This window comes from Triticum urartu, chromosome 3A (assembly GCF_056163025.1).
Source record: "Triticum urartu cultivar PI428250 chromosome 3A, HENAU_Tu73, whole genome shotgun sequence".
NCBI classification, from domain to species: domain Eukaryota; kingdom Viridiplantae; phylum Streptophyta; class Magnoliopsida; order Poales; family Poaceae; genus Triticum; species Triticum urartu.
The window spans coordinates 694,438,862-694,463,404 of NC_141875.1; the positions used below are offsets into that span (position 1 = coordinate 694,438,862).

At 45.0% G+C, this 24,543-nt stretch overlaps 2 protein-coding genes across 2 annotated transcripts; one reads left to right on the forward strand and one right to left on the reverse strand.

Moving 5' to 3' along the window:
* Positions 1-17,300: 17,300 nt before the first annotated feature.
* Positions 17,301-22,588, forward strand: LOC125547233 (voltage-dependent L-type calcium channel subunit). The gene is made up of 3 exons (XM_048711191.2): positions 17,301-17,703; positions 18,201-18,438; positions 22,078-22,588. The coding sequence occupies exons 1-3, from the start codon at positions 17,380-17,382 to the stop codon at positions 22,215-22,217; spliced, it is 702 nt and encodes a 233-aa protein (XP_048567148.2). The 5' UTR covers positions 17,301-17,379; the 3' UTR covers positions 22,218-22,588.
* Positions 22,558-24,247, reverse strand: LOC125546031 (annexin D5). Its single transcript, XM_048710143.2, has 5 exons — positions 24,093-24,247; positions 23,850-23,995; positions 23,458-23,676; positions 23,139-23,354; positions 22,558-23,064 (listed from the first exon to the last, which is right to left on the reverse strand). The coding sequence occupies exons 1-5, from the start codon at positions 24,166-24,168 to the stop codon at positions 22,771-22,773; spliced, it is 951 nt and encodes a 316-aa protein (XP_048566100.1). The 5' UTR covers positions 24,169-24,247; the 3' UTR covers positions 22,558-22,770.
* Between the last annotated feature and the right edge of the window lie 296 nt (positions 24,248-24,543).

Genomic DNA, 24,543 nt, shown 5'->3' on the forward strand with positions numbered 1-24,543 from the left:
GAGGGCCTTCATGTTGTTCTTCGGAAGCGTGTGGGCCTTGGGTTGGTGATGGCTCCGCTTGAGTGGAGCTTTGTCCTTCTCCTTCAGCCACAAGGGGTTCCTCAATGGGTAGGATAAAGCCAACACCCATTCTTCTTATGGCTTGGGGAGGAATTTCATCACCTACATCACAAGTGCCACTTTACTCCACTTGGGAGCCGTTATTCTCATCAAACTCCATGTTACACGTCTCCTCAATAAGTCCCGTGGATTTATTGAGGGCACGGTAAGCATGAGAGTTTGTAGCATAACCAACAAATATGCCCTCATAAGCTCTAGCCTCAAATTTAGACAACTGAACACCTTTCTTGAGAATGAAACACTTACACCCGAACACCCGAACACCCGGAAGTACTTGAGGTTGGGCTTGTTACCGGTGAGTATCTCATATGGAGTCTTGTTCAAGCCCTTGCGGAGGTAGAGCCGATTGGATGCATGACACGCGGTGTTGATGGCTTCGGCCCAAAAGTTGTACGGAGACTTGAACTCCGCCATCATGGTCCTTTCCGCATCCATCAACATCTGGTTCTTCCTCTCCGCAACACCGTTTTGTTGAGGGGTGTAAGGTGCGGAATATTGATGCTTGATCCCCTCATCACTAAGAAACTCATCCAAGGTGTAGTTCTTGAACTCGCTGCCGTTGTCACTTCTTATTGTCAAGATCTTTGCATTGTATTGACGTTGTGCTTCATTTGCAAAGTCAATGACGGTTTGTTGGGTCTCGCTCTTCCTCTTGAAGAAATACACCCACGTGTACCTTGAGTAGTCATCCACAATCGCCAAGCAATACTTACTACCTCCAAGACTATCGAAGGATGGAGGCCCAAAGAGATCCATGTGAAGGAGCTCCAAAGGCCTCTTTAAATAAATGATAGTCGTGGGAGGGTGAGCCTTCTCATGTAGCTTTCCTTCGATACAAGCACTGCAAGCACGATCTTTAGCAAAACTAACATTTGTTAGTCCACAGACATGGTCCCCCTTGAGGAGACTTTGCAAAGATCTCATATTGACGTGGGCTAAATGGCGATGCCAAAGCCATCCCACATCAACTTTAGCCATCAGGCACGTCGCGGTCTTAGTGGCTCGCTCCGAAAAGTTAATCACATATAGACCGTTCTCGACATGCCCAACAAAGGCTACTTTAAGAGTCTTGCTCCACAAGAGGGCCACGGTATCGATATCAAAGAAAGTGGCAAAGCCCATGATTGCAAGTTGACGAACAGAAAGTAAATTGTATGCAAGGGACTTAACAAGCATGGCCTTCTCGATCGTGAGATCATGAGAGATGACCACCTTGCCAAGTCCCAATACCTTAGAAGATGAGGCGTCACCCCACTCGACATTGGTGGGCATAGATGGAACCTTGTGCACGTCCACCACCAAGTCCTTGCTTCCGGTCATATGATTTGTAGCTCCGCTATCGAGCAACCATGATCCCCCACCGGAAGCAAACACCTACAAGAGATAAATGCTTGGTTTTAGGTACCCATTTTGTAATGGGTACTTTGATGTTAATAACAAGGGTCTTTGGAACCCAAATAGACCATTCAATGTATTCATGAAGAGAACCAACAAATTTGGCATAAACATGCCCATCACTAGCACAGCATAACACATAAGAAGGATTAAAATCGCCGGCTTTTTTGGGAGGGGTGGCATTGCCCTTCTTGACATTGCCACCCTTTGCATTGTTCTTCTTATTCTCCTCGGAGGCACTCTCTCCCTCCTTCACAAAGGTTTGCATGAGAGGAGGAGGTTGTTTGGTCTTGTCATTCTTCTTCTTGTTCTTGGAGTCGGGCACGTACCCAACCCCTTCCTTGGCCACAACTCCCTTTTGGTTGATCAAGAGATCGTTGAGGTTCTTCTTGCCTTGTATGCAAGTCACAAGACCTCTTTCAAGTTGCCCCTTTAGCTTAGCATTCTCCTCAACGAGATGCACATGCTCACAACACGGGTTAGTAGCATTTGCATTATCAATTAACATCATACAAGGGAAAGTGGCTTTTTCCTTGGTTAGCTTTACTTGAAGTTGATCATGAGACTCTTTAAGGCTAGCATGAGCACCCTTCAAGACCTTGTGAGCCTTGTCAAGTAGATCAAACTCCTCTTTGAGTCTAGCAAAATCAACCTCAAGTTCGGCCTTCTTGGAGTTTAGCACATGAGAAACAATGAGGACATGATCATAATCTTTCTTTAACTTAGCATGATCAACGTTGTGTGACTCCTCAAGAGCCAAACGAAGACAACGCTCTTCCTCAAGAGCATTGGAAAGATCCGAAATCTCATCGGCATAGTCACGACTATGCCCTTCCATCTTAGTGATGGTGTTTTCGTGAGCCTTGATCATGTCATTGGCTTCACCAAGTTGTTCCAAGATAGCAACAAAGTGCTTCTTGGATTTTTCCCTTGAGTTTTCCCATAAAGGCCTCAAACTCATTAGCCTCCACATTAGATTCCTCAAGTTCATTAATGCTATCCGTCGGAGAAGGATGATTAATGATGGTAGTTTTGATGTTGGAGGTTACCTTGTTGGTGGCTTTAGCCATGAGGCACTTGGCGGTGATGCTCGGTGAGTCGAAGAGAGACACCCGTGGAGTCGTCGCAATGGCAACGGAGGCCATGGCAACCGACTCATCACTTTCATCATCGTCATCATCCTCATTGTACTCTTCTTGTACCACCAATGCCTTGGGAGGAGTCTTCTTGGTGAAGTTGCTCTTGTTGGGGAATGACTTGGCCTTGTCCTTTCGGATGAGCTTGCCACCATTGTCTTCCCTCTTCTCATACGGGCACTCCGCAACAAAATGACTCACGTTGCCACAATTGTAGCAAGTCCTTACACGTTGCTTGCTCTTCGTGCAACTTGAGTTGTTTTTGCTAAAGTTTGGCCTCGAGTTTTTCTTGCTCCAAAATTGCCTTGAAGCAAGTGCCATGTGTTCATGATACGCATACTTCGTATCTTCGGGGTTGCTCTCCTATTCTTCCTCTTCTTCTTCTTCAACGGTGAGCTTGGCCTTTAAAGCAAGGTTAGGTTTCTTTGCCCTTTGAGAACGAAGCACCGCATTGTCGGCGGTCTTGTCCAAAATGTTCATGGCCACAAACTCATACAAAACTTCGCTTGAGGTCAAAGTGTGGAAGTCCGGTCTTTGACGAATGACGGAGGACATGGCCTTGTGATAGGGCATCATTGCCTTGAGGAATTTGCGCTTGATCCAATTGTCATCCATGTCCTTGCTCCCGTGATCTCGTAGTGAGACCGCGAGTTTGGTTACTCTCCGATAAAGCTCACGAGGTTCTTCATCTTCTTTCATTGCAAACTCATCGGCCTCATCTTGCACCACTTCATAGTTGGAGCGTTGAATGCTTGCGCTTCCCCGGTAGAGAGAGACAACACAATGCCATGCATCTTTTGCCAAGGCGAAGGGACGAATATGAGGTAGGTCTTCGGGTGGAATTGCATCTTGAATGATGAAGAGAGCATTCTCATTGAATTGATTGTCCGCGGCTTCTCGAGGAGTGAAGTTGCTTGGATCATGCAGATAGAAACCTTCTTCAATGATTCTCCAAAGGTTAGTGTTGACATGATTTAAATGACGTTTAAAGCGGTAAACCCAAGAATCAAAGTCCTCATTTTTCACAATCTTAGGGGGAGGACTGGCATGATTCAAATGAGTGGAAGGAACCGGTCCACCATAAACAAGTGGTGGTTCCACATGAGCAAAGATGTCGGTGCCATTTTTACCACTAGAAGAAGGAGCCTTTTCACTACTAGCTTCCCCCTTGTCGGGGATAGCATCCGTCACCTTGTCGGTGGGGTCACCCACTTTCAACGGTGCGGTGGATAGTTTAAGCCCCTCAAGAAATTTAGTAAACATGCTTTCAACTTCGGTCGTCATGGAGGTTTTCAATGTCTCCAAGGCCACATTGAACTCCTCACGAGAGACCGAGGTTCCCCCATCGCCCGTAGACGAGGTCGGATTCACACCGGAGTGTTCCTCCACACCGCCTACGGTATCAACCATACTCTTTGGACGGTAAAGTCCTTAATAAAGAGACGAGGCTCTGATACCAATTGAAAGGATCGATATGGTTGACTAGAGGGGGGGTGAATAGGCAACTAACAATTTTTAGCTTTTCTTTAACAATTTAAACTTTGCATCAAAGTAGGTTGTCTAGATATGCAACTAGGTGAGCAACCTATATGATGCAACAAGGATAGGACCACAAGCAAGCAAGATATATGAAACAAATAAGCTTGCACAAGTAAAGGCACGAGATAACCAAGAGTGGAGACGGTGGAGACGAGGATGTGTTGCCGAAGTTCCTTCCCTTTGAGAGGAAGTACGTCTCCGTTGGAGCGGTGTGGAGGCACAATGCTCCCCAAGAAGCCACTAGGGCCACCGTATTCTCCTCACGCTCTCACACAATGCGAGATGCCATGATTCCACTATTGGTGCCCTTGGAGGCGGCGACCGAACCTTTACAAACTAGGTTGGGGCAATCTCCACAACTCAATTGGAGGCTCCCAACGACACCACGAAGCTTCACCACAATGGACTATGGCTTCGCGGTGACCTCAACCGTCTAGGATGCTCAAACACCCAAGAGTAACAAGATCCGCAAGGGATTAGTGGGGGGAATCAAATATCTCTTGGTGGAAGTGTAGATTGAGGCCTTCTCAACCACTCCCGAGCAAATCAACAAGTTTGGTCGGCTAGGGAGTGAGATCGGGCGAAAATGGAGCTTAGAGCAATAATGGAGCTTAGGGGTGGAAGAGGTGAGTCAACGGGGAAGAAGGGGACCCCTTATATAGTGTGGAAAAAGGATCCAACCGTTACCCACCAACCAGCCCGCGGCCAGCGGTACTACCGCGCCTGGCTAGCGGTACTACCGCAAGGCCGCGTGGTACTACTGCTTGCAACCAGGCGGTACTACCGCACGGCTCTGCGGTACTACCGTACCGACCCACGGTACTGCCGCAACCCCAGTGACAGTAAAGATAAACAGACACGCAGGAGCTGGGGGCGGTACTTCCGCACGCGTGGTACTACCGCGCCCCCCATGCGGTACTACCGCAAGGCAAAAACCCCCAGCCAGGGGGAAGGGAACTTCCGTGCCTACTTCCGCAAAGAAACGGAAGTAGCAAAAACCTGACACAGTAGTACCGCCGAGGGGCGGTACTACTGCCTGACTGCATAGCGCGGTACTACCGCTCGGCGAAAACGGTACTACCGCGGTAGGTGCGGATGTAAAAAATTACATCCGCCCCTACTACCGCAAAGGGGCGGCACTAGCCTGGTGGGCAGCGGTACTGCGGCTCCAGGGGAGCGGTACTACCGTGGGCACCTGCGGTACTACCGCGGATGCCTACGGTACTACCGTTTTCCTGGGAGCAGTACTACCGCGACCAACCACATCAGCCAGACAAGGGAGGCAAGAAAATGGAGGAAGCTCCAAGGAAAAAGGAGGGGACAATAAGGAGACGTGTACGTGATGATTCCACCCAAACCTTTCCAACGCGGACCCCCTCTTAATAGTACGGCTTTCCTACGACTCAAATCCACCAAAAAGAAACATAGAAAAGACGCCGTCTTCATCAGTCTTTGAGGGGCACCCAATCGTCTTGTGCCTAGCAATGAAGTGTCTGGAATACTCAAGGCACACGATTAGTCCGCAAATGCGTTGTCATCAATCACCAAAACAGTTAGGGATAAATATGCCCTTACAAGCGTCCGTCTTCCTATTGAAGATCCATTTATTTTCTATGGCTTGCCAATCATTGGGGAAGTCAACCAAAGTCCACACTTTGTTCTCATACATGGATCCCATCTCGGATTTCATGGCATCAAACCATTTCACGGAATATGGGCTCATCATCGCTTCCTCATAGTTCGTAGGTTCATCATGGTCAAGTAACATGACCTCTAGAACAGGATTACCGTACCACTCTGGTGTGGATCTTACTCTGGTTGACCTACGAGGTTCGGTAGTAACTTGATCTGAAGTTACATGATCGTCATCATTAGCTTCCTCACTAATTGGTGTAGGAGTCACAGGAACAGATTTCTGTGATGAACTACTTTCCAATAAGGGAGCAGGTACAGTTACCTCATCAAGTTCTACTTTCCGCCCACTCACTTCTTTCGAGAAAAACTCCTTCTCTATAAAGGATCCATTTTTAGCAACGGATATCTTGCCTTCAGATCTATGATAGAAGGTGTATCCAACTGTCTCCTTTGGGTATCCTACGAAGACACATTTCTCCGATTTGGGTTTGAGCTTATCAGGATGAAACTTTTTCACATAAGCATCGCAACCCCAAACTATAAGAAACGACAACTTTGGTTTCTTGCCAAACCATAGTTCATATGGTGTCATCTCAACGGATTTAGATGGTGCCCTTTTTAACGTGAATGCAGTTGTCTCTAATGCAAAACCCCAAAACGATAGTGGTAAATTAGTAAGAAACATCATAGATTGCACCATATCTAATAAAGTACGGTTATGATGTTCGGACACACCATTACGCTGTGCTGTTCCAGGTGGCGTGAGTTGCGAAACTATTCCGCATTGTTTTAAATGAAGACCAAACTCGTAACTCAAATATTCTCCTCCACGATTAGATCGTAGAAACTTTATTTTCTTGTTACAATGATTTTCTACTTCACTCTGAAATTATATGAACTTTTCAAATGTTTCAGACTTATGTTTCATCAAGTAGATATACCCATATCTTCTCAATTCATCTGTGAAGGTCAGAAAATAACGATACCCGCCGCAATCCTCAACATTCATCGGATTGCATACATCAGTATGTATTATTTTCAATAAGTCGGTTGCTCGCTCCATTGTTCAGGAGAACGGAGTCTTAGTAATCTTGCCCATGAGGCATGGTTCGCAAGCATCAAGTGATTCATAATCAAGTGATTCCAAAAGCCCATCAGCATGGATTTTCTTCATGCGCTTTACACCAATATGACCTAAAACGGCAGTGCCACAAATAAGTTGCACTATCTGTTGGGTTTCGTAGTAATTTCAAAAATTTTCCTACGCACACGCAAGATCATGTGATGCATAGCAACGAGGGGGAGAGTGTTGTCTACGTACCCAACGCAGACCGACTGCGGAAGCGATGACACGACGTAGAGGAAGTAGTCGTACGTCTTCACGATCCAACCGATCAAGTACCGAAACTACGGCACCTCCGAGTTCGAGCACACGTTCAGCTCGATGACGATCCCCGGACTCCGATCCAGCAAAGTGTCGGGGAAGAGTTCCGTCAGGATGACGGCGTGGTGACGATCTTGATGAACTAAAGCAGCAGGGCTTCGCCTAAACTCCGCTACAGTATTATCGAGGTATATGGTGGCAGGGGGCACCGCACACGGCTAAGGAATAGATCACGTGGATCAACTTGTGTGTCTTTGGGGTGCCTCTACCTCAGTATATAAAGGAGCCAAGGGGGGAGGGGGCGTCGGCCAGGAGGAGAGGGCGCAGGAGGAGTCCTACTCCTTCCGGGAGTAGGACTCCCCCCCAATCCTATTCCAACTAGGATTCCCCAAAGGGGGAAAGAGGGAGAAGGGTGGTCGGCCACCTCTCCTAGTCCTAATAGGACTAGGGGAAGGGGGGAGGCACGCAGCCCTTGTGGGCAGCCCTTTCACCTTTCCACTAAGGCCCATGAAGGCCCATATGGCTCCCGGGGGGTTCCGGTAACCCTCCCGGTTACCCGATAAAATCCCGATTTCACCCGGAACATTCCCGATGTCCAAACATAGGCTTCCAATATATCAATCTTTACGTCTCGACCATTTCGAGACTCCTCGTCATGTCCGTGATCACATCCGGGACTCCGAACAACCTTCGGTACATCAAAATGCATAAACTCATAATGTAACTATCATCGTAACCTTAAGCGTGCGGACCCTACGGGTTCGAGAATAATGTAGACATGACCGAGACATGTCTCCGGTCAATAACCAATAGCGGGACCTGGATGCCCATATTGGCTCCTACATATTCTACGAAGATCTTTATCGGTCAGACTGCATAACAACATACGTTGTTCCCTTTGTCATCGGTATGTTACTTGCCCGAGATTCGATCGTCGGTATCCAATACCTAGTTCAATCTCGTTACCGGAAAGTCTCTTTACTCGTTCCGTAATACATCATCTCACAACTAACATATTAGTTGTAATGCTTGCAAGGCTTATGTGATGTGTATTACCGAGAGGGCCCAGAGATACCTCTCCGACAATCGGAGTGACAAATCCTAATCTCGAAATATGCCAACTCAACATCTACCTTTGGAGACACCTGTAATGCTCCTTTATAATCACCCAGTTACGTTGTGACGTTTGGTAGCACCCAAAGTGTTCCTCCGGTAAACGGGAGTTGCATAATCTCATAGTCATAGGAACATGTATAAGTCATGAAGAAAGCAATAGCAACATACTAAACGATCGGGTGCTAAGCTAATGGAATGGGTCATGTCAATCAGATCATTCAACTAATGATGTGACCTCGTTAATCAAATAACAACTCATTGTTCATGATTAGGAAACATAACCATCTTTGATTAACGAGCTAGTCAAGTAGAGGCATACTAGTGACACTTTGTTTGTCTATGTATTCACACATGTATTATGTTTCCGGTTAATACAATTCTATCATGAATAATAAACATTTATCATGATTGTAATAACTTTATTATTGCCTCTAGGGCATATTTCCTTCACTATCATTATTAACTTTGCATCTTTTGGCTTCAATATTATGAATATGTGTATCACTACGATCGAGATCCAACAAACCATTTTCATTGGGTGTATGACCATAGAAGGTTTTATTCATGTAAACAGAACAACAATTATTCTCTAATTTAAATGAATAACCGTTTTGCAATAAACATGATCAAATCATATTCATGCTCAATGCAAACACCAAATAACACTTATTTAGGTTCAACACTAATCCAGAAAGTATAGGGAGTGTGCGATGATGATCGTATCAATCTTCGAACTACTTCCAACACACATCGTCACCTCGCCCTTTAACTAGTTTTTGTTTATTCTGCAACTCCCGTTTCGAGTTAATACTCTTTAGCAATTGAACTAGTATCAAATACTTGAGGGGTTGCTATAAACACTAGTAAAGTACACATCAATAACATGTATATCAAATATACCTTTGTTCACTTTGCATCCTTCTTATCCGCCAAATACTTGGGGCAGTTCCACTTCCAGTAACCAGTCCCTTTGTAGTAGAAGCACTCAGTCTCAGGCTTAGGTCCGGACTTGGGTTTCTTCACTTGAGCAGCAACTTGCTTGTCGTTCTTCTTGAAGTTCCCCTTCTTCCCTTTGCCCTTTTCTTGAAACTGGTGGTCTTGTCAACCATCAACACTTGATGCTCTTTCTTGATTTCTACCTTCGTCGATTTCAGCATCGCGAAGAGCTCGGGAATTACTTTCGTCATCCCTTGCATATTATAGTTCATCATGAAGTTCTAGTAACTTGGTGATAGTGACTAGAGAACTTTGTCAATTACTATCTTATCTAAAAGATTAACTCCCACTTGATTCAAGCAATTGTAGTACTCAGATAATCTGAGCACATGCTCACTGGTTGAGTTATTCTCCTCCATCTTATAGGCAAAGTAATGTCAGAGGTCTTACACCTCTCGACACGGGCATGAGTATGAAATACCAATTATAACTCTTGGAACATCTTATATGCTCCGTGGCGTTCAAACCATTTTTGAAGTCTCGGTTCTAAGCCGTAAAGCATGGTGCACTAAACTATCAAGTAGTTATCATACTGAGCTTTTGTCAAAATGTTCAAAACGTCTGCATCTGCTCCTGCAATAGTTCTGTCACCTAGCGGTGCATCAAGGACATAATACTTCTGTGCAGCAATGAGGATAATCCTCAGATCACTGAGCTAGTCCGCATCTTTGCTACTAACATCTTTCAACTTATTTTTCTCTAGGAACATATCAAAAATAAAACAGGGGAGCTAAACACGAGCTATTAATCTACAACACAGATATGCTAATACTACCAGGACTAAGCTCATGATAAATTAAAGTTCAATTAATCATATTACTTAAGAACTCCCACTTAGATATACACCCCTCTAGTCATCTAAATGATCATGTGATCCAAATCAACTAAACCATGTTCGATCGTCACGTGAGTGATACGTCTCCAACGTATCTATAATTTTTGATTGCTCCATGCTATATTATCTACTGTTTTGGACCATATTGGGCTTTATTTTCCACTTTTATATTATTTTTGGGACTAACCTATTAAGCGGAGGCCCAGCCCAGAATTGATGTTTTTTGCCTATTTCAGTATTTCGGAGAAACAGAATATCAAACGGAGTCCAAACGGAATGAAACCTTCGGGAACGTGATTTTCTCATCAGATAAGACCCAGGAGACTTGGACCCTCCGTCAAGAAAGCCACGAGGCGGTCACGAGGGCGGAGGGCGCCCCCCTAGGGCGCGCCCCCCTGCCTCATGGGCCCCTCGAAGCTCCATCGACGTACTCCTTCCTCCTATATATACCTACGTACCCCCAAACGATCGGGGATGGAGCCAAAAACCTAATTCCACCGCCGCAACTTTCTGTATCCACGAGATCCCATCTTGGGGCCTATTCTGGAGCTCTGCCGGAAGGGGAATCGATCACGGAGGGCTTCTACATCATCATCCAAGCCCCTCCGATGAAGTGTGAGTAGTTTACTTCAGACCTACGGGTCCATAGTTAGTAGCTAGATGGCTTCTTCTCTCTTTTTGGATCTCAATACAATGTTCTCCCACTCTCTCGTGGAGATCTATTCGATGTGATCTTCTTTTTGCGGTATGTTTTTTGAGACCGATGAATTGTGGATTTATGATCAAGTCTATCTATGAATAATATTTGAATCTTCTCTGAATTCTTTTATGTATGATTGGTTATCTTTGCAAGTCTCTTCGAATTATCAGTTTGGTTTGGCCTACTAGATTGGTTGTTCTTGCCATGGGAGAAGTGCTTAGTTTTGGGTTCAATCTTGCGGTGTCCTTTCCCAGTGACAGAAGGGGCAGCAAGGCACGTATTGTATTGTTGCCATCGAGGATAACAAGATGGTGTTTTTATCATATTGCATGAAACTATCCCTCTACATCATGTCATCTTGCTTAAGGCGTTACTCTGTTTTTAACTTAATACTCTAGATGCATGCTGGATAGCGGTCGATGAGTGGAGTAATAGCAGTAGATGCAGGTAGGAGTCGGTCTACTTGTCTCGGGCGTGATGCCTATATACATGATCATACCTAGATATTCTCATAACTATGCTCAATTCTGTCAATTGCTCAACGGTAATTTGTTCACCCACCGTAGAATACTTATGCTCTTGAGAGAAGCCACTAGTGAAACCTATGGCCCCCGGGTCTCTTTCTCATTATATTAATCTCTATCACTTTATTATTGCTTTGCTTTTACTTTGCCTTTTACTTTTTACTTTGCATCTCTATACCAAAAATACCAAAAATATTATCTATCATTTCTATCAGATCTCACTTTCGTAAGTGACCGTGAAGGGATTGACAACCCCTAAGCGTGTTGGTTGCGTTGAGCTATTGTTTTTGTGTAGGTACAAGGGACTCGCGTGTAGCCTCCTACTGGATTGATACCTTGGTTCTCAAAAACTAAGGGAAATACTTACGCTACTTTGCTGCATCATCCTCTCCTCTTCGGGGAAATCCAACGCAGTGCTCAAGAGGTAGCAAGAAGAATTTCTGGCGCCGTTGCCGGGAGTCTGCGCAAAAGTCAACATACCAAGTACCCATCACAATCCCTATCTCCCGCATTACATTATTTGCCATTTGCATCTTGTTTTCCTCTCCCCCACTTCATCCTTACCGTTTTATTCGCCCTCTCTCTATCCTCCCTCTCTTTCTCTATTTGCCTCTTTTGCCCGCTTGCTTTTTGTTTGCTTCTGTGTTAGTTAGTTTGCTTGTCGTTATGGCTAGTCCCTTATCTTCTCCGTTGACCCCTGAGTTCAAAATCTTTCACTTTAAACAAAGGTTAGGAGAAAACTTTAAAGATGCCTGGTTGAGAATAATGGAATCTCATCGTAATTGTACCTCTGAAATAAATCTGAGAATTTTGCTTCACAATTTTTATGTTGGATTAAATATGTCTCATAGACAACTCTTGGATTGCGTTGCCAAAGGCAATTTTATTGAAATCAATCCCCATATTGCACTTGAAATTATAGAAGGTATAGTGGGAACACTACCTCAACAAAAGGGGCCTCATCCTACTCAGGAAGAGACACAAGTTTTTGAAAAAAATTGTGAAGTTACTAAAATCTTGCAGAAATCTCTTGAACCTCTTAAGAACATTAGTGGAAATATTCACCGCATGAATATGTTGATTACCCTTTGCAATAAGCGGTTGGATTCATTAGATCTAAAAATTTCAGAATATGAAGGGAAACGTAAAGAACATCCCGGATTCGAGCTTGATTCCGCTAAAAAGTTGAAAACCAAAGATGGCAATACCTAGATCTATTCTTGTTTGTTATGCCTAGCTAGGGGCGTTAAACGATAGCGCTTGTTGGGAGGCAACCCAATTTTATTTTTATTTCTTGATTTTTGCTCCTGTTTAGTAATAAATAATTTATCTAGCCTCTGTTTTGTTTGTGTTTTTTGTGTTTAATTAGTGTTTGTGCCAAGTAGAACCGTTGGGAAGACTTGGGGAAAGTCTTGTTGAACTTGTTGTAAAAAACAGAAACTTTAGCGCTCACGAGAACTGCTGTCATTTTTATTTGAAAAGTGATATTTAGTTAATTCTTTTTGCAGATGATTAATAGATAAATTCCTCACGTCCAGAAATTTATTTTAGAATTTTTGGGGTTCCAGATCTTGCGCTAGCTACAGATTACTACAGACTATTCTGTTTTTGACAGATTCTATTTTTCGTGTGTTGTTTGCTTATTTTAATGAATCTACGGCTAGTAAAATAATTTATAAACCATAGAGAAGTTGGAATACAGTAGGTTTAACACCAATATAAATAAAGAATGAGTTCATTACAGTACCTTGAAGTGGTCTTTTGTTTTCTTTCGATAACGGAGCTCACGAGATTTTCTACTTTAAGTTTTGTGTTGTGAAGTTTTCAAGTTTTGGGTAAAGATTTGATGGATTATGGAACAAGGAGTGGCAAGAACCTAAGCTTGGGGATGACCATTGCACCCCCAAGATAATCTAAGCACACCTAAAAGCCAAAGCTTGGGGATGCCCCAGAAGGCATCCCCTCTTTCGTCTATTTCTATCGGTAACTTTACTTGGAGCTATATTTTTATTCACCACATGATATGTGTTTTGCTTGGAGCGTCTTTTACGATTTGAGTCTTTGCTTGTTAGTCTACCACAATCATCCTTGTTGTACACACCTTTTGAGAGAGCCATACATGATTTGGAATTTGATAGAATACTCTATGTGCTTCACTTATATCTTTTGAGCTTTATAGTTTCGCTCTAGTGCTTCACTTATATCTTTTAGAGTACGGTGGTGGATTTGTTTTATAGAAACTATTGATCTCTCATGCTTCACTTAGATTATTTTGAGAGTCTTAACAGCATGGTAATTTGCTTAAAATCCTAATATGCTTGGTATGCAAGATTAATAATAAAACTTTCTTATGAGTGTGTTGAATACTAAGAAAAGTTTGATGCTTGATGATTGTTTTGAGATATGGAGGTAATAATATCAAAGTCATGCTAGTTGAGTAGTTGTGAAATTGAGAAATACTTGTGTTGAAGTTTGCAAGTCCCATATCATGCACGTATGGTAAACATTATGCAACAAATTTGAAACATGAGGTGTTATTTGATTGTCTTCCTTATGAGTGGCGGTCGGGGACGAGCGATGGTCTTTTCCTACCAATCTATCCCCCTAGGAGCATGCGCATAGTACCGAGGTTTTTCAAGACTTGTAGATTTTTGCAATAAGTACGTGAGTTCTTTCTGACTAATGTTGAGTCCATGGATTATACGCACTCTCACCCTTCCATCCTTGCTAGCCTCTTCGGTACCGTGCATTGCCCTTTCTCACATCGAGAGTTGGCGCAAACTTCACTGGTGCATCCAAACCCCGTGATATGATACGCTCTTTCACACATAAACCTCCTTATATCTTCCTCAAAACAGCCACCATACCTACCTATTATGGCATTTTCATAGCCATTCCGAGATATATTTCCATGCAACTTTCCTAGATGCATGCTGGATAGCGGTCGATGAGTGGAGTAATAGTAGTAGATGCAGGCAGGAGTCGGTCTACTTGTCTCGGACGTGATGCCTATATACATGATCATACCTAGATATTCTCATAACTATGCTCAATTCTATCAATTGCTCAACAGTAATTTGTTCACCCACTGTAGAATAGTTATGCTCTTGAGAGAAGCCACTAGTGAAACCTATGGCCCCCGGGTCTCTTTCTCATTATATTAATCTCTATCACTTTATTATTGCTTTGCTTTTACTTTGCCTTTTACTTTTTACTTTGCATCTCTATACCAAAAATAGCAAAAATATTATCTATCATCTCTATCAGATCTCACTTTCGTAAGTGACCGTGAAGGGATTGACAACCCCTAAGCGTGTTGGTTGCGTTGAGCTATTGTTTTTGTGTAGGTACAAGGGACTCGCGCGTAGCCTCCTATTGGATTGATACCTTGGTTCTCAAAAACTGAGGGAAATACTTACGCTACTTTGCTGCATCATCCTCTCCTCTTCGGGGAAATCCAACGCAGTGCTCAAGAGGTAGCAGTGATATGGAGTAGTTTTCAATGGTGAACATCATTATGTTGATCATATCTACTATATGATTCACGCTCGACCTTTCGGTCTCCAGTGTTCTGAGGCCATATCTTCATATGCTAGGCTCGTCAAGTTTAACCCGAGTATTCTGCGTGTGCAAAACTGGCTTGCACCCGTTGTAGATGAACGTAGAGCTTATCACACCCGATCATCACGTGGTGTCTCGGCACGACGAACTTTGGCAACGGTGCATATACTCAGGGAGAACACTTTTATCTTGAAATTTAGTGAGAGATCATCTTATAATGCTAGCGTCAAACAAAGGATTAACATCACATGCAATCAATATAAGTGATATGATATGGCCATCATCATCTTGTGCTTGTGATCTCCATCTCCGAAGCACCGTCATGATCACCATCATCACCGGCGCGACACCTTGATCTCCATCGTAGCATCGTTGTCGTCTCGCCAACTATTGCTTCTACGACTATCGCTACCGCTTAGTGATAAAGTAAAGCAATTACAGGGCGATTGCATTGCATACAATAAAGCGACAACCATATGGCTCCTGCCAGTTGCTGATAACTCCGTTACAAAACATGATCATCTCATACAATAAATATAGCATCATGTCTTGACCATATCACATCACAACATGCCCTGCAAAAACAAGTTAGACGTTCTCTACTTTGTTGTTGCAAGTTTTACATGGTTACTAAGGGCTGAGCAAGAACCGTTCTTACCTACGCATCAAAACCACAACGATGCATAATCAAGACTCAAAATCTTAGTACTCATACTTAAAAGGCCGTGTGCATCCCTAGTTGGCCAGCGTAGGGTGGTGGTCTACGCCGCTGGCCTCATCGGATCGTTGGATCCGGTGTCTGGAGATGTACGGCGGTTGTCCTTGTTGATCCTCCTTCCTGGTGGGTTGAGCCCCATGGCACTTGCATCTCTGCTGGTCTCGGTTCGTTTCTCTCGGATCTGGAACAGTCGGAGGTTTGGTGGTATGCGTTGGGGACCGGAGGAAACTTTGGCCGGGTGGCCCGGCCGCCACCCTGCGCGTCGTAACCTCCATGGAGGCACCGTCTTGGGAGGCTCAGATGGTCGAGCGAGAGATGCTATGAGTGGTGGGCGCCGCGTAGCTCCAGCAGTGGCGACGGTGTGAGCTCTGGGGGAAACCCTAGATCTGGGTCTACTGGATCGAACGATGATGGCACATCTGATGCCGTTGTTCCTCCTGGGGGCATCATTTTGAAGCACGCGCTGGCTGGAGGGGACAAAAGGAGGAGTGGTGTTACATCTACCGCGAGGCCGACACCGGATCTTGGCGGCATGGCGTCGCGGAGGTTCGGCGATGGGCGCGTTTGGAGATGGACTAATGCAGGAGAAGGAAGCTGTCTGGCGTCATGGTGGCGTTGATGGCAGAGAGGCATGGCAAGATCGGTGCAACAGTTTTGCTTTGAGAATTGACCGATGGATGATGGAGGTGACGACCCTGAAGATGGACAACTTCAAGGATGCGGTTGTCGGGGACGCCGCCTAGACCGCTTGGCTAACCGTCGAGGGTGCGTCAGAGGCGCTACCTGGACCGGCCATCGCCGTCGGACCTGTTAGGGACACCGCATGGCCGTCTGTTAGCGTCGGGCCATCGGACCATCATGGACACTGCCTGGACCGCCTGTCCCGTCCCCCTCCATCGGGTCTAGCTTAGGTCGTCAGCGCCACCATCAGGGGACACGCCGCCGTCAAACACGCAGCCGCCTGGCCAGAGGTCTTTCATATCTACTTTCTTCATTTCCTCAGAGAAGATTGATTCACATTTCACTGAACAGGAAAAGCAGCATGTATGCACTAAAAATCGAACCCAAATCAGGCTTCATAAAATTGAACCAAAAGCAGCCTCGTGTGCACACATCCAACGGTTATTAAGCTTCACTACCAATGTGCGCTATGAAACTACTAGGTTACACACTGATATTGAACTTTTGGTAGCACCTGGGTAGTAGATCAGGTGTGCTGATTTCAATGGATTGTGCTTAGGATTTTGAATTTCTCATTTAGCGGCCTGAGGACTAGGTATGTGCCCCCTCCCCTGGTCACTTGATAAGTTGATATACCATCAACTACATTGAATTAGTACAATTTTCAACCCATTTGAAGGAAGAGATGGACCTGCCGATGCCGCTGATGGTGTTTCACGCTACTTTTTTAAACAAAAATCAGGTATATCATCAAGCCGGATTAAGATTATACGAGCGTTCAGCACTGACGCCACGTGGAGGTGAACCTGTCGCGGTGTCGGCGAGCAAGACTGCACTGACGAGGCAGGGGCCACCAGGCGGCCACACGTACGCCGCCTACGTGGCACCCGTCCGGGTCCGAATCAACACGTGTCACCAGCAGCGCGTCTTCAATCCAGAAAGATCTGCCACCACGACCAGCACAGCACTCCCCGCTCCATCCCCCCAACCCGCCCATCCGTTCCCCACTTCCATTCACGACCTCTCGCCGCGCCTGCAGATGGCCGAATCCGACACGGCGGCCGGCAAGATGGCCGAATCCGACGCGGCGGACGGCAAGATGGCCAACGGCGAGGTCTCCGACGACGGCCGCGCCGTCGAGGTCTCCGGCGGCGGCGACGACACCCTCCTCGCGGTGCTCCGCGGCTTCGTGGACGGCGTCTGGCCGCCGCCCGGCGACGGCGGAGATCCGCTCCTGCGGCGCCTCCGCGCGGCGACCTGCGAGGCCGCTCCGCGGCTGCGGGACGCCTCCAGGAACTCGGCCCGCGACCTGCTCGCCTGGACCAAGCAGGGCAGCGGCCTCCGCGCCATCCTCGTCATCTCGGTGAGCCTGCCCCCTGCGCGCCCCCTGCTTTCCTTTTCCGATCCGTCCCAGACACTGTTTAACACCGTAGCAACTGATGTACTCGAGGTCGTAGAAATGTTATGTGATCTAGGGAAAAATTGTGTGAACAATTTGCTGGATGCGGTATTAGAGAATGGATTAATTGTCATGTGAAATCCATCTATCGGTGCTCATATGAAATTCATCAATCTGTGCTCAGTACCGGCAATTTGTACATTTTCATTCGTGAAAATACGGTTTATCGTGTCAAAGGATGTGCTGAAGTGCATGTTGTAAGGAAAACGGTGGATTTATTATATGCCTGTATGGTGTGTAAGCCCATCAATGTTGGATGTAGGAATCATTTTAGGTATGGCAGATACCGTCTGTTTGTCTACTTGATATGGCATAAGCCCATCAATGTTGGATCATCATTTATGGTCAGAGGAGAGTAGTAAACCCGCACAGAGAATTAATCACCTTTTTATCTGTTGCAGGTCGGAACAATCACGATGATATCACTGACTGGCCTGCTGATTTTCATGTCCTTCCTTCTGGTTGCGACCGCTAATGCCATTATCGTTTCAGTTCTTATGTCCTTGGCAGCTGCTGGAGGATTCCTGGCCTTGTTCTTTGCTTGCTTAGTTGCAGTGTATGTCGGAGCAGTATCAATTGCCATATTCGTCGTTTCCGCCACTGTTATCTCTGCAATTGTTGGAGTCATGATTGCTACTGGTATGCCATCTCTCTGTCAGTTTTGTTTATATATCCTGGAGATAAAATAACACATAATTTACTCGAGGTTTCAATGTTTGTATTGTTGTATGCAACTTCTAGGGGCATAACGATCATTAGTTAGGCATCAATTTAAGTGTTTTTTATTATGTTATTATGCAAACTACCTTCAGTCCATTCATAATAGTTTTCCTTCAAATACCTACTTGGTGCATCACCATTTTGAAGAGTATATCTAGGACTAGCCAAAAAATCCTCACACTGGTGATTCAACCACCTTGTCATCACAAAACCAATGAGCTAAGTATTGAAAGTACTCTTCTTCTTTAGTTAATTTAGATACTGTTAGTGCATTGGATAACTTTGCGGCTGGACTGTCTCTGTTCATACTTCTGCCTGTGTAATTAGATCGGAATCCAGCTTGCATGTCCCACTAATAGAGCCATTAATTGCCTATGCTCTTGCCTTAGTGCCCAAGTCATTTGCATTGAAATTGCATTTCTCTTATTAAGAGGAACATATAATCTTTGTAAAGCAATTCATGATAGCAGGATTATTTTAATCCACTTCATTTAACTTCTAAAGTGACTTCTAAACGAGGAAGCATGATTTTTTATTTTTTATTGAGGTAAATACACCACAAGTCACAGAACTTGCACACGACGGTCAATTTAGTGCGTAAACTTGTAAAATACGTGTTTCTAGTCATCTAACTTGTCTTCTTGTTCATATACGGTGCTTTCTACCGTATCTGGCTGTATCATTACGGGTGCCAACGTGATGGGGCCTACAGTCAGTGGCTGAGGTGGTGGTAATCCGCACGCACTGTTTTTTTCTCAGATAGCACCCTTGCATTTTATTTATTTATATGCAGAAAATTCTCAAATAAAAGTAAAAAAAATTGTTGCACACAGTGGGATTTGAACCCACGACCGACCATGATTCGCCCCGCATAGAAGCCACCAGACCAACTGCACCTTTGCGTTTAACGGAAAAAATTATCTTTATATAACTAGACCATGCGAATTAAAGTAAAATCAAAACGGAGACAAGGTAATCCCCGCTTCGAGCTTGAGGGCGCAGTCCAAAAGAAACCTATATGCATTCATTCTGGAGTATATTTTCTTTTATGTACATAATTCACATTCAAACAAAAATTTCGTTCATTTGTCCTAAAAAACTATGTACATTCATTTTGACCTATATTTTCGTATATCTAAATTTTCAAATTTTAAATTATTCAAACTAAAAAAATGATGTTGATTTGTCCAAAGAAATTTATGTACATTCATGCTGCACTATATTTTCTTTTATCTAGATTTTAAAATTAGAAATATTCTAATTGAAAAAAATAGTTGATTTGTCCCAAAAATTTACGTACATTCATTTTACATTATATTTCCTTTTATCTAGATTTTAAATATTTAATTATTTGAAATCGAACAAAAATTATTTGATTTGTCCATAAGAATTTACATACATTCATTTTGAACTATATTTTCTTTTACCTGGATTTTTCAGTTTACATGTATTCGAATTCAAACAAAAGTTGAGTTGATTTGTCTGAAAAACATACATACATTCATTCCGCACTATATTTCCTTTTATATAAATATAAAAAATTTAAATTATTCATATTCAAACAAAAGTTTTGTTGATTTGTCCAAAAGAATTTACATACATTCATTCTATATTGTATTTCCTTTTGATCTAGATTTTAAAATTTAAAATTATTGAAATTTGGAACAAAATTTTGTTGGTTTGTCCAAAATAATTTACGCTCATTCATCCCACACTATTTTTTTCAGGAATATATATTTAAAGTTAGGTACTATGTGCAAAAAATATTGTCTTTGCAGAAAGAAAATTATACATAGTTTGCCAGCACTGGGATACATAAATTTCAAACTATATAATACATAGCACTCTTATCTCTATTTAATTAGTGCGGTACGTGTTCAATAAATAGCACTAACTGTACATTTGACACATCAAACGTTAGTTGGTCTAGTGGTTTTCTATGCGAGGCGAAGGGCAGCAGGTCATTGGTTCAAATCCCATCCCGTTCTCCATTACTTTTTCATTTTATTTGAGGATTTTCTGCATAAATTAATAGAATTAAGGGTCCTTTCTGACAAAAAACCGGCCTCAGCCACTGACAGTGGCCCTGCCATGTTGGCGTGCGTATGGATATGACTGGGTATAATGGGAAGCACCGTATATGAACGAGGCGACAAGTTAGATGACCAGAAATACGTATTTTACAAGTTTATGCACCAAACTGACCGTCACATGCAAGTTCTATGACTTCTGGTGTATTTACCTCTTTTTTATTTTACATTGTTGTATGTGATTTTTGGTGTGAATCAGTAATTCAGACTGTTGTGTTCTTCAGTGCTGTGTTCTCCAGTTACTAGCTATCTTGCACATGTGATGCTCCTTTAATGCTTTTTGCAACATATGATGCGTTATCTGAGTTGGCACCGAGTAGATGATTGAAAGAATGTTACAATGTTGACCAAAAAAATAGCTCTGTTCATACTTGCTGATGATTATTAACTTCCCCCAATAGGCACTAAACTGTGCCATTGAGTAGCTCCTTCCATCCTTGCTGATGATCATAATTCTCCCCAATTGCCACTAAAGTGTGTCATTGAGTAGACAAAGGAGGGAAGGAGATGAGACTGTGGAGAGATGTAGAGGAGTGAGGTATTACCATGAAGACAAATAAAACGTGATTAAGAACTATTAGGAAACTTCCACAGTTTTTATAGCCATTCATCAGATGCGATTTATGGTAAACAGTTATTTCCATAAATAAAGTGATAAGTGTCCCGACACAACCTGTACCTTTATTGGGTATGTAGATAAAAAATACTTACCATTGCAGCCGGATTATCCCCATTTGTACTCTTGCCTGTGAATATAGATCAGAAACAGGGACTCTGTTCTGGCATGCTTGCTCTCCAATTTAGTACTGGTTATTACTTTACCTATTTGCCTTCTCAACTTCCAGTGGACTCATTGGCATTAATCTGTATTTCTGCAATTAAGATGAACTAGATTTATGTACTAACAACGTTAGCTCTGTAACAGTAATTTAAGATAGCAAGTTGTTGTTAGTTCACTTATGTACTTTGGAGGCTAACTGTTGACAGAGGAAGCAGAAAGAAGTTTTTATGCTAGTTAAGTTTTGTTGTAACAGACACTGTTTGGTCTTAGACTTGTTTTTGCCTAGCTAACCAGGGGTATCATGTAGAGGCATCTTAGCTAGTCCTTGAAACGTAGGGGTGATTTACAAGCTTTAGCTGTTCAAATCAACTTCTCCATGCCATGGAACTTTATGAAAGGGGAGACGTGGTTGGCCAATCATGTGGAATGCAGTGTCAGTTTTAGGCAGAGATGCGGTCGGCCAGTCCGTGTGGAATATATTGTCAGTTTTAAGGCAGAGATGTGATCGTCCAGTCGTTTGGAATATGTTCCCAAATTATTGTTCCTTTATTGATGCTCCATATCTGGAAAAGTTAGCATAGAATGGTCATGTTGATTCCACTGGAATGACATCTCCAATGCAACTTTCACGTCCAAAGGTTTTTTTTACCAATATCACTTGCGCTAACGTGATAAAACCTCGTGCAGGTTGGATCGGATTCTTTTGGATGATTTGGTTTGCCGCAAGGAAGAGCCTGGACCTTACCAAGCACTCAATCGGCATGACGACATCTGCTATGCAGTCGTATTCGGCTTCCCGGAGTGTGGGGCAGAAGCTCACAGACTGACTGAGATAGCAGCAACTGGTTTAGCCCCAATGCTCTGTATGTTATCGCGTCATCTTGCCGCCTCGCTGCCCTGCTGTTGTTGTGTTATATGTGCTGCCTAAAGCGTGCCGTATGTGTATCACTTATTTCGGGTAGAGGACATGAATCAGTGTATAGTTATCCCGGTTTAGCGTAAGGTACTGCCACGCGCCCCTGAACTTTCGGCACCCTGTGTTGTAGTATACTCATAGTAACGAATAAGGCAATAATGCCGGCTGTGCTGGCGAGTGCGGGCTAGGTTGTGGTTTTGTGCTGTAAATGAAGGTATTCTGTCTGGCTCTGTCGTTGAGGCATAGAGGAATGAATAAAACGTACTGTAGTTGTCAATTTCATTTCTGGTAACATGAACATACTGATCAGTAGCCATAGCATTCAGTCCTGGCTTCTTGGCCACTTGAATAGAGGAGACAGATGTATATACACAGGTAGACTGACCGACCAATCGATCACGCAAGGCGGTCTTGGCGGTGCGTGCCACCGTGCGGCGTTGAGATCGATGGTCGATCATCGCCTCTTAGCGGTCGCGGCCGACGAGGGAGAGGAGGAAGGTCCGGTAGTTGCCGGAGGTCTCGGAGTGGATGGCGTCGGCCAGCGAGCGCTTGTACTTCTTGTGGTACTCGGCCTTGATGTACTGCATGTCCACCTCCGCCCTGGTGACCACCACCCGTATCAGCGTCGTGTCGCTTGTGCCCAGCCCCTTCATCGCCTTGTGCAGCGCCTTGGCGAAGTACCTCGCCGGGCTCTCGGCGCACCGGAGGATCGTCAGCAGCCCCAACTCGAAGGTGCCCGACGTCTCGCTCTTCACAGCCTGCGACAATGCATATTGCAAAGCCTGAGAAATTTGCACATGGAGTTTCAAGCAAAGCTGGAGATGAAGGTCACCTTGTCCAGGGAGCGCGCGTAGAGGTGGTGGTAGGCGTCGGCGACGGCGGCGAGGTGCGCCCAGCTGCGCTCGGTGAAGACGCGGATGAAGGCCCGCTCGTCGGTGCCCAGCCGCTTCTCGCCGGCGCGGTAGAGCTCCCTCGCGTCGCGCGCCGCCGCCGACGGGTCCACCTCCGGGCCCTCGTACCGCGGGATGCCCAGGTAGGCCAGCAGAAGCTGCATCCAGCCACCAGCAACACACAAAATGATGATAGGTTCAAACACTGCACAGATGAGCGTATGCGTATCGATGGTGCTGTGGAGGCAAACAAAGACGTACCTTCTGGTGGTCGCCGTAGGTGCGCTCGGTGACGTCCTGCTCGAGGTAGCAACCGAAGCGGGCGCGGTAGGCCTGCTTCATGATCTGCAGCTGCGACGGCGTCCGGGAGCAGATCACCTCCGTGGCGGCGCGCAGGTCGGTGATGTCGCCGTTGAGGGACTGGTTCAGTATCGTGGCGTCGCGGCCCACGGGGTCCAGCACCCACAGCAGCATCGCCTTCTGCACAAGGAACCGGCACCCCCAAGCAGAGAGGTCATTTCGGGAGCAAATACTATGCTATGCTTCTTCTTTTTTCGAAAAGGGATACTATACTATGCTATGCTGTCTGTGTGACTTATCATTTTGCATGATATTTGCTGGGTGATTTATAAATCATTTTGCAGTTTGCATGCCTTGTGGTTCCCGCTGAGCTCGGTCGATAGGCGATGGTAGAGGTCCTGGTGGTATATGGCCCTGTACTCCTGCATGATGAGCCCGCGCTGCACCGCGTCGCGGTGCGCCAGGATGTTGATCACCGTCGTGCTGTCGCACCCAAAACCTGCAATACCAACACGTACACCACCGGCCGTCAGCCGTTACGCAGCACATATCGTTGCTGGGCAGGATGAAAAGAGTCGTCCATTATTTGTACGCACCTTTGAAGGCCCTGTGCAGGGCGATGGCGTCATGGCGCGGGGACGTGAGCACCGGAGGCACGCTCAGGCTCGCCATTCTTCGCCTGTGTTTGGACTTGGAGGAGGCGTGGGCTGCCTGTGCCTGTGACCAACTGCGTGCGTACGGGGCCGGGGGCGAGGGTTTTAAAGCGGGAGACGCTGAGCTTTCCCGTCGGGGGATCACCGATGGATGGGGACGCCGCCGTGCGCATATGGTATGCTGCGTGTGATCGACGCGGGCGCATGCATGGCCGGCCCGGCGACCCCCACCACCATCACAGGAAAAGGGAAGGAGAATATATGCCTCCTTATCGACCAAGTGGCGTATCAGATACTCCGGCCGGTAATTTGTACTACGTAATACCCTTGAGTTTCTTCTTAAAAAGGAAAAAGGATAGCGTCACGCCACCTCACACTGGGCACTAATTTATAA

Excerpts from the sequence above, each read along its gene's own strand:
- LOC125547233 (XM_048711191.2), top strand. The coding sequence starts at position 17,380 with ATGGCCGAATCCGACACGGCGGCCGGCAAGATGGCCGAATCCGACGCG. Across the intron at positions 17,704-18,200 it reads GCGCCATCCTCGTCATCTCG|GTCGGAACAATCACGATGAT; the intron begins GTGAGCCTGCCC and ends TATCTGTTGCAG. Across the intron at positions 18,439-22,077 it reads TGGAGTCATGATTGCTACTG|GTTGGATCGGATTCTTTTGG; the intron begins GTATGCCATCTC and ends AACCTCGTGCAG.
- LOC125546031 (XM_048710143.2), bottom strand. The coding sequence starts at position 24,168 with ATGGCGAGCCTGAGCGTGCCTCCGGTGCTCACGTCCCCGCGCCATGAC. Across the intron at positions 23,996-24,092 it reads CCTGCACAGGGCCTTCAAAG|GTTTTGGGTGCGACAGCACG; the intron begins GTGCGTACAAAT and ends TTGGTATTGCAG. Across the intron at positions 23,677-23,849 it reads AGCTCAGCGGGAACCACAAG|AAGGCGATGCTGCTGTGGGT; the intron begins GCATGCAAACTG and ends TTCCTTGTGCAG.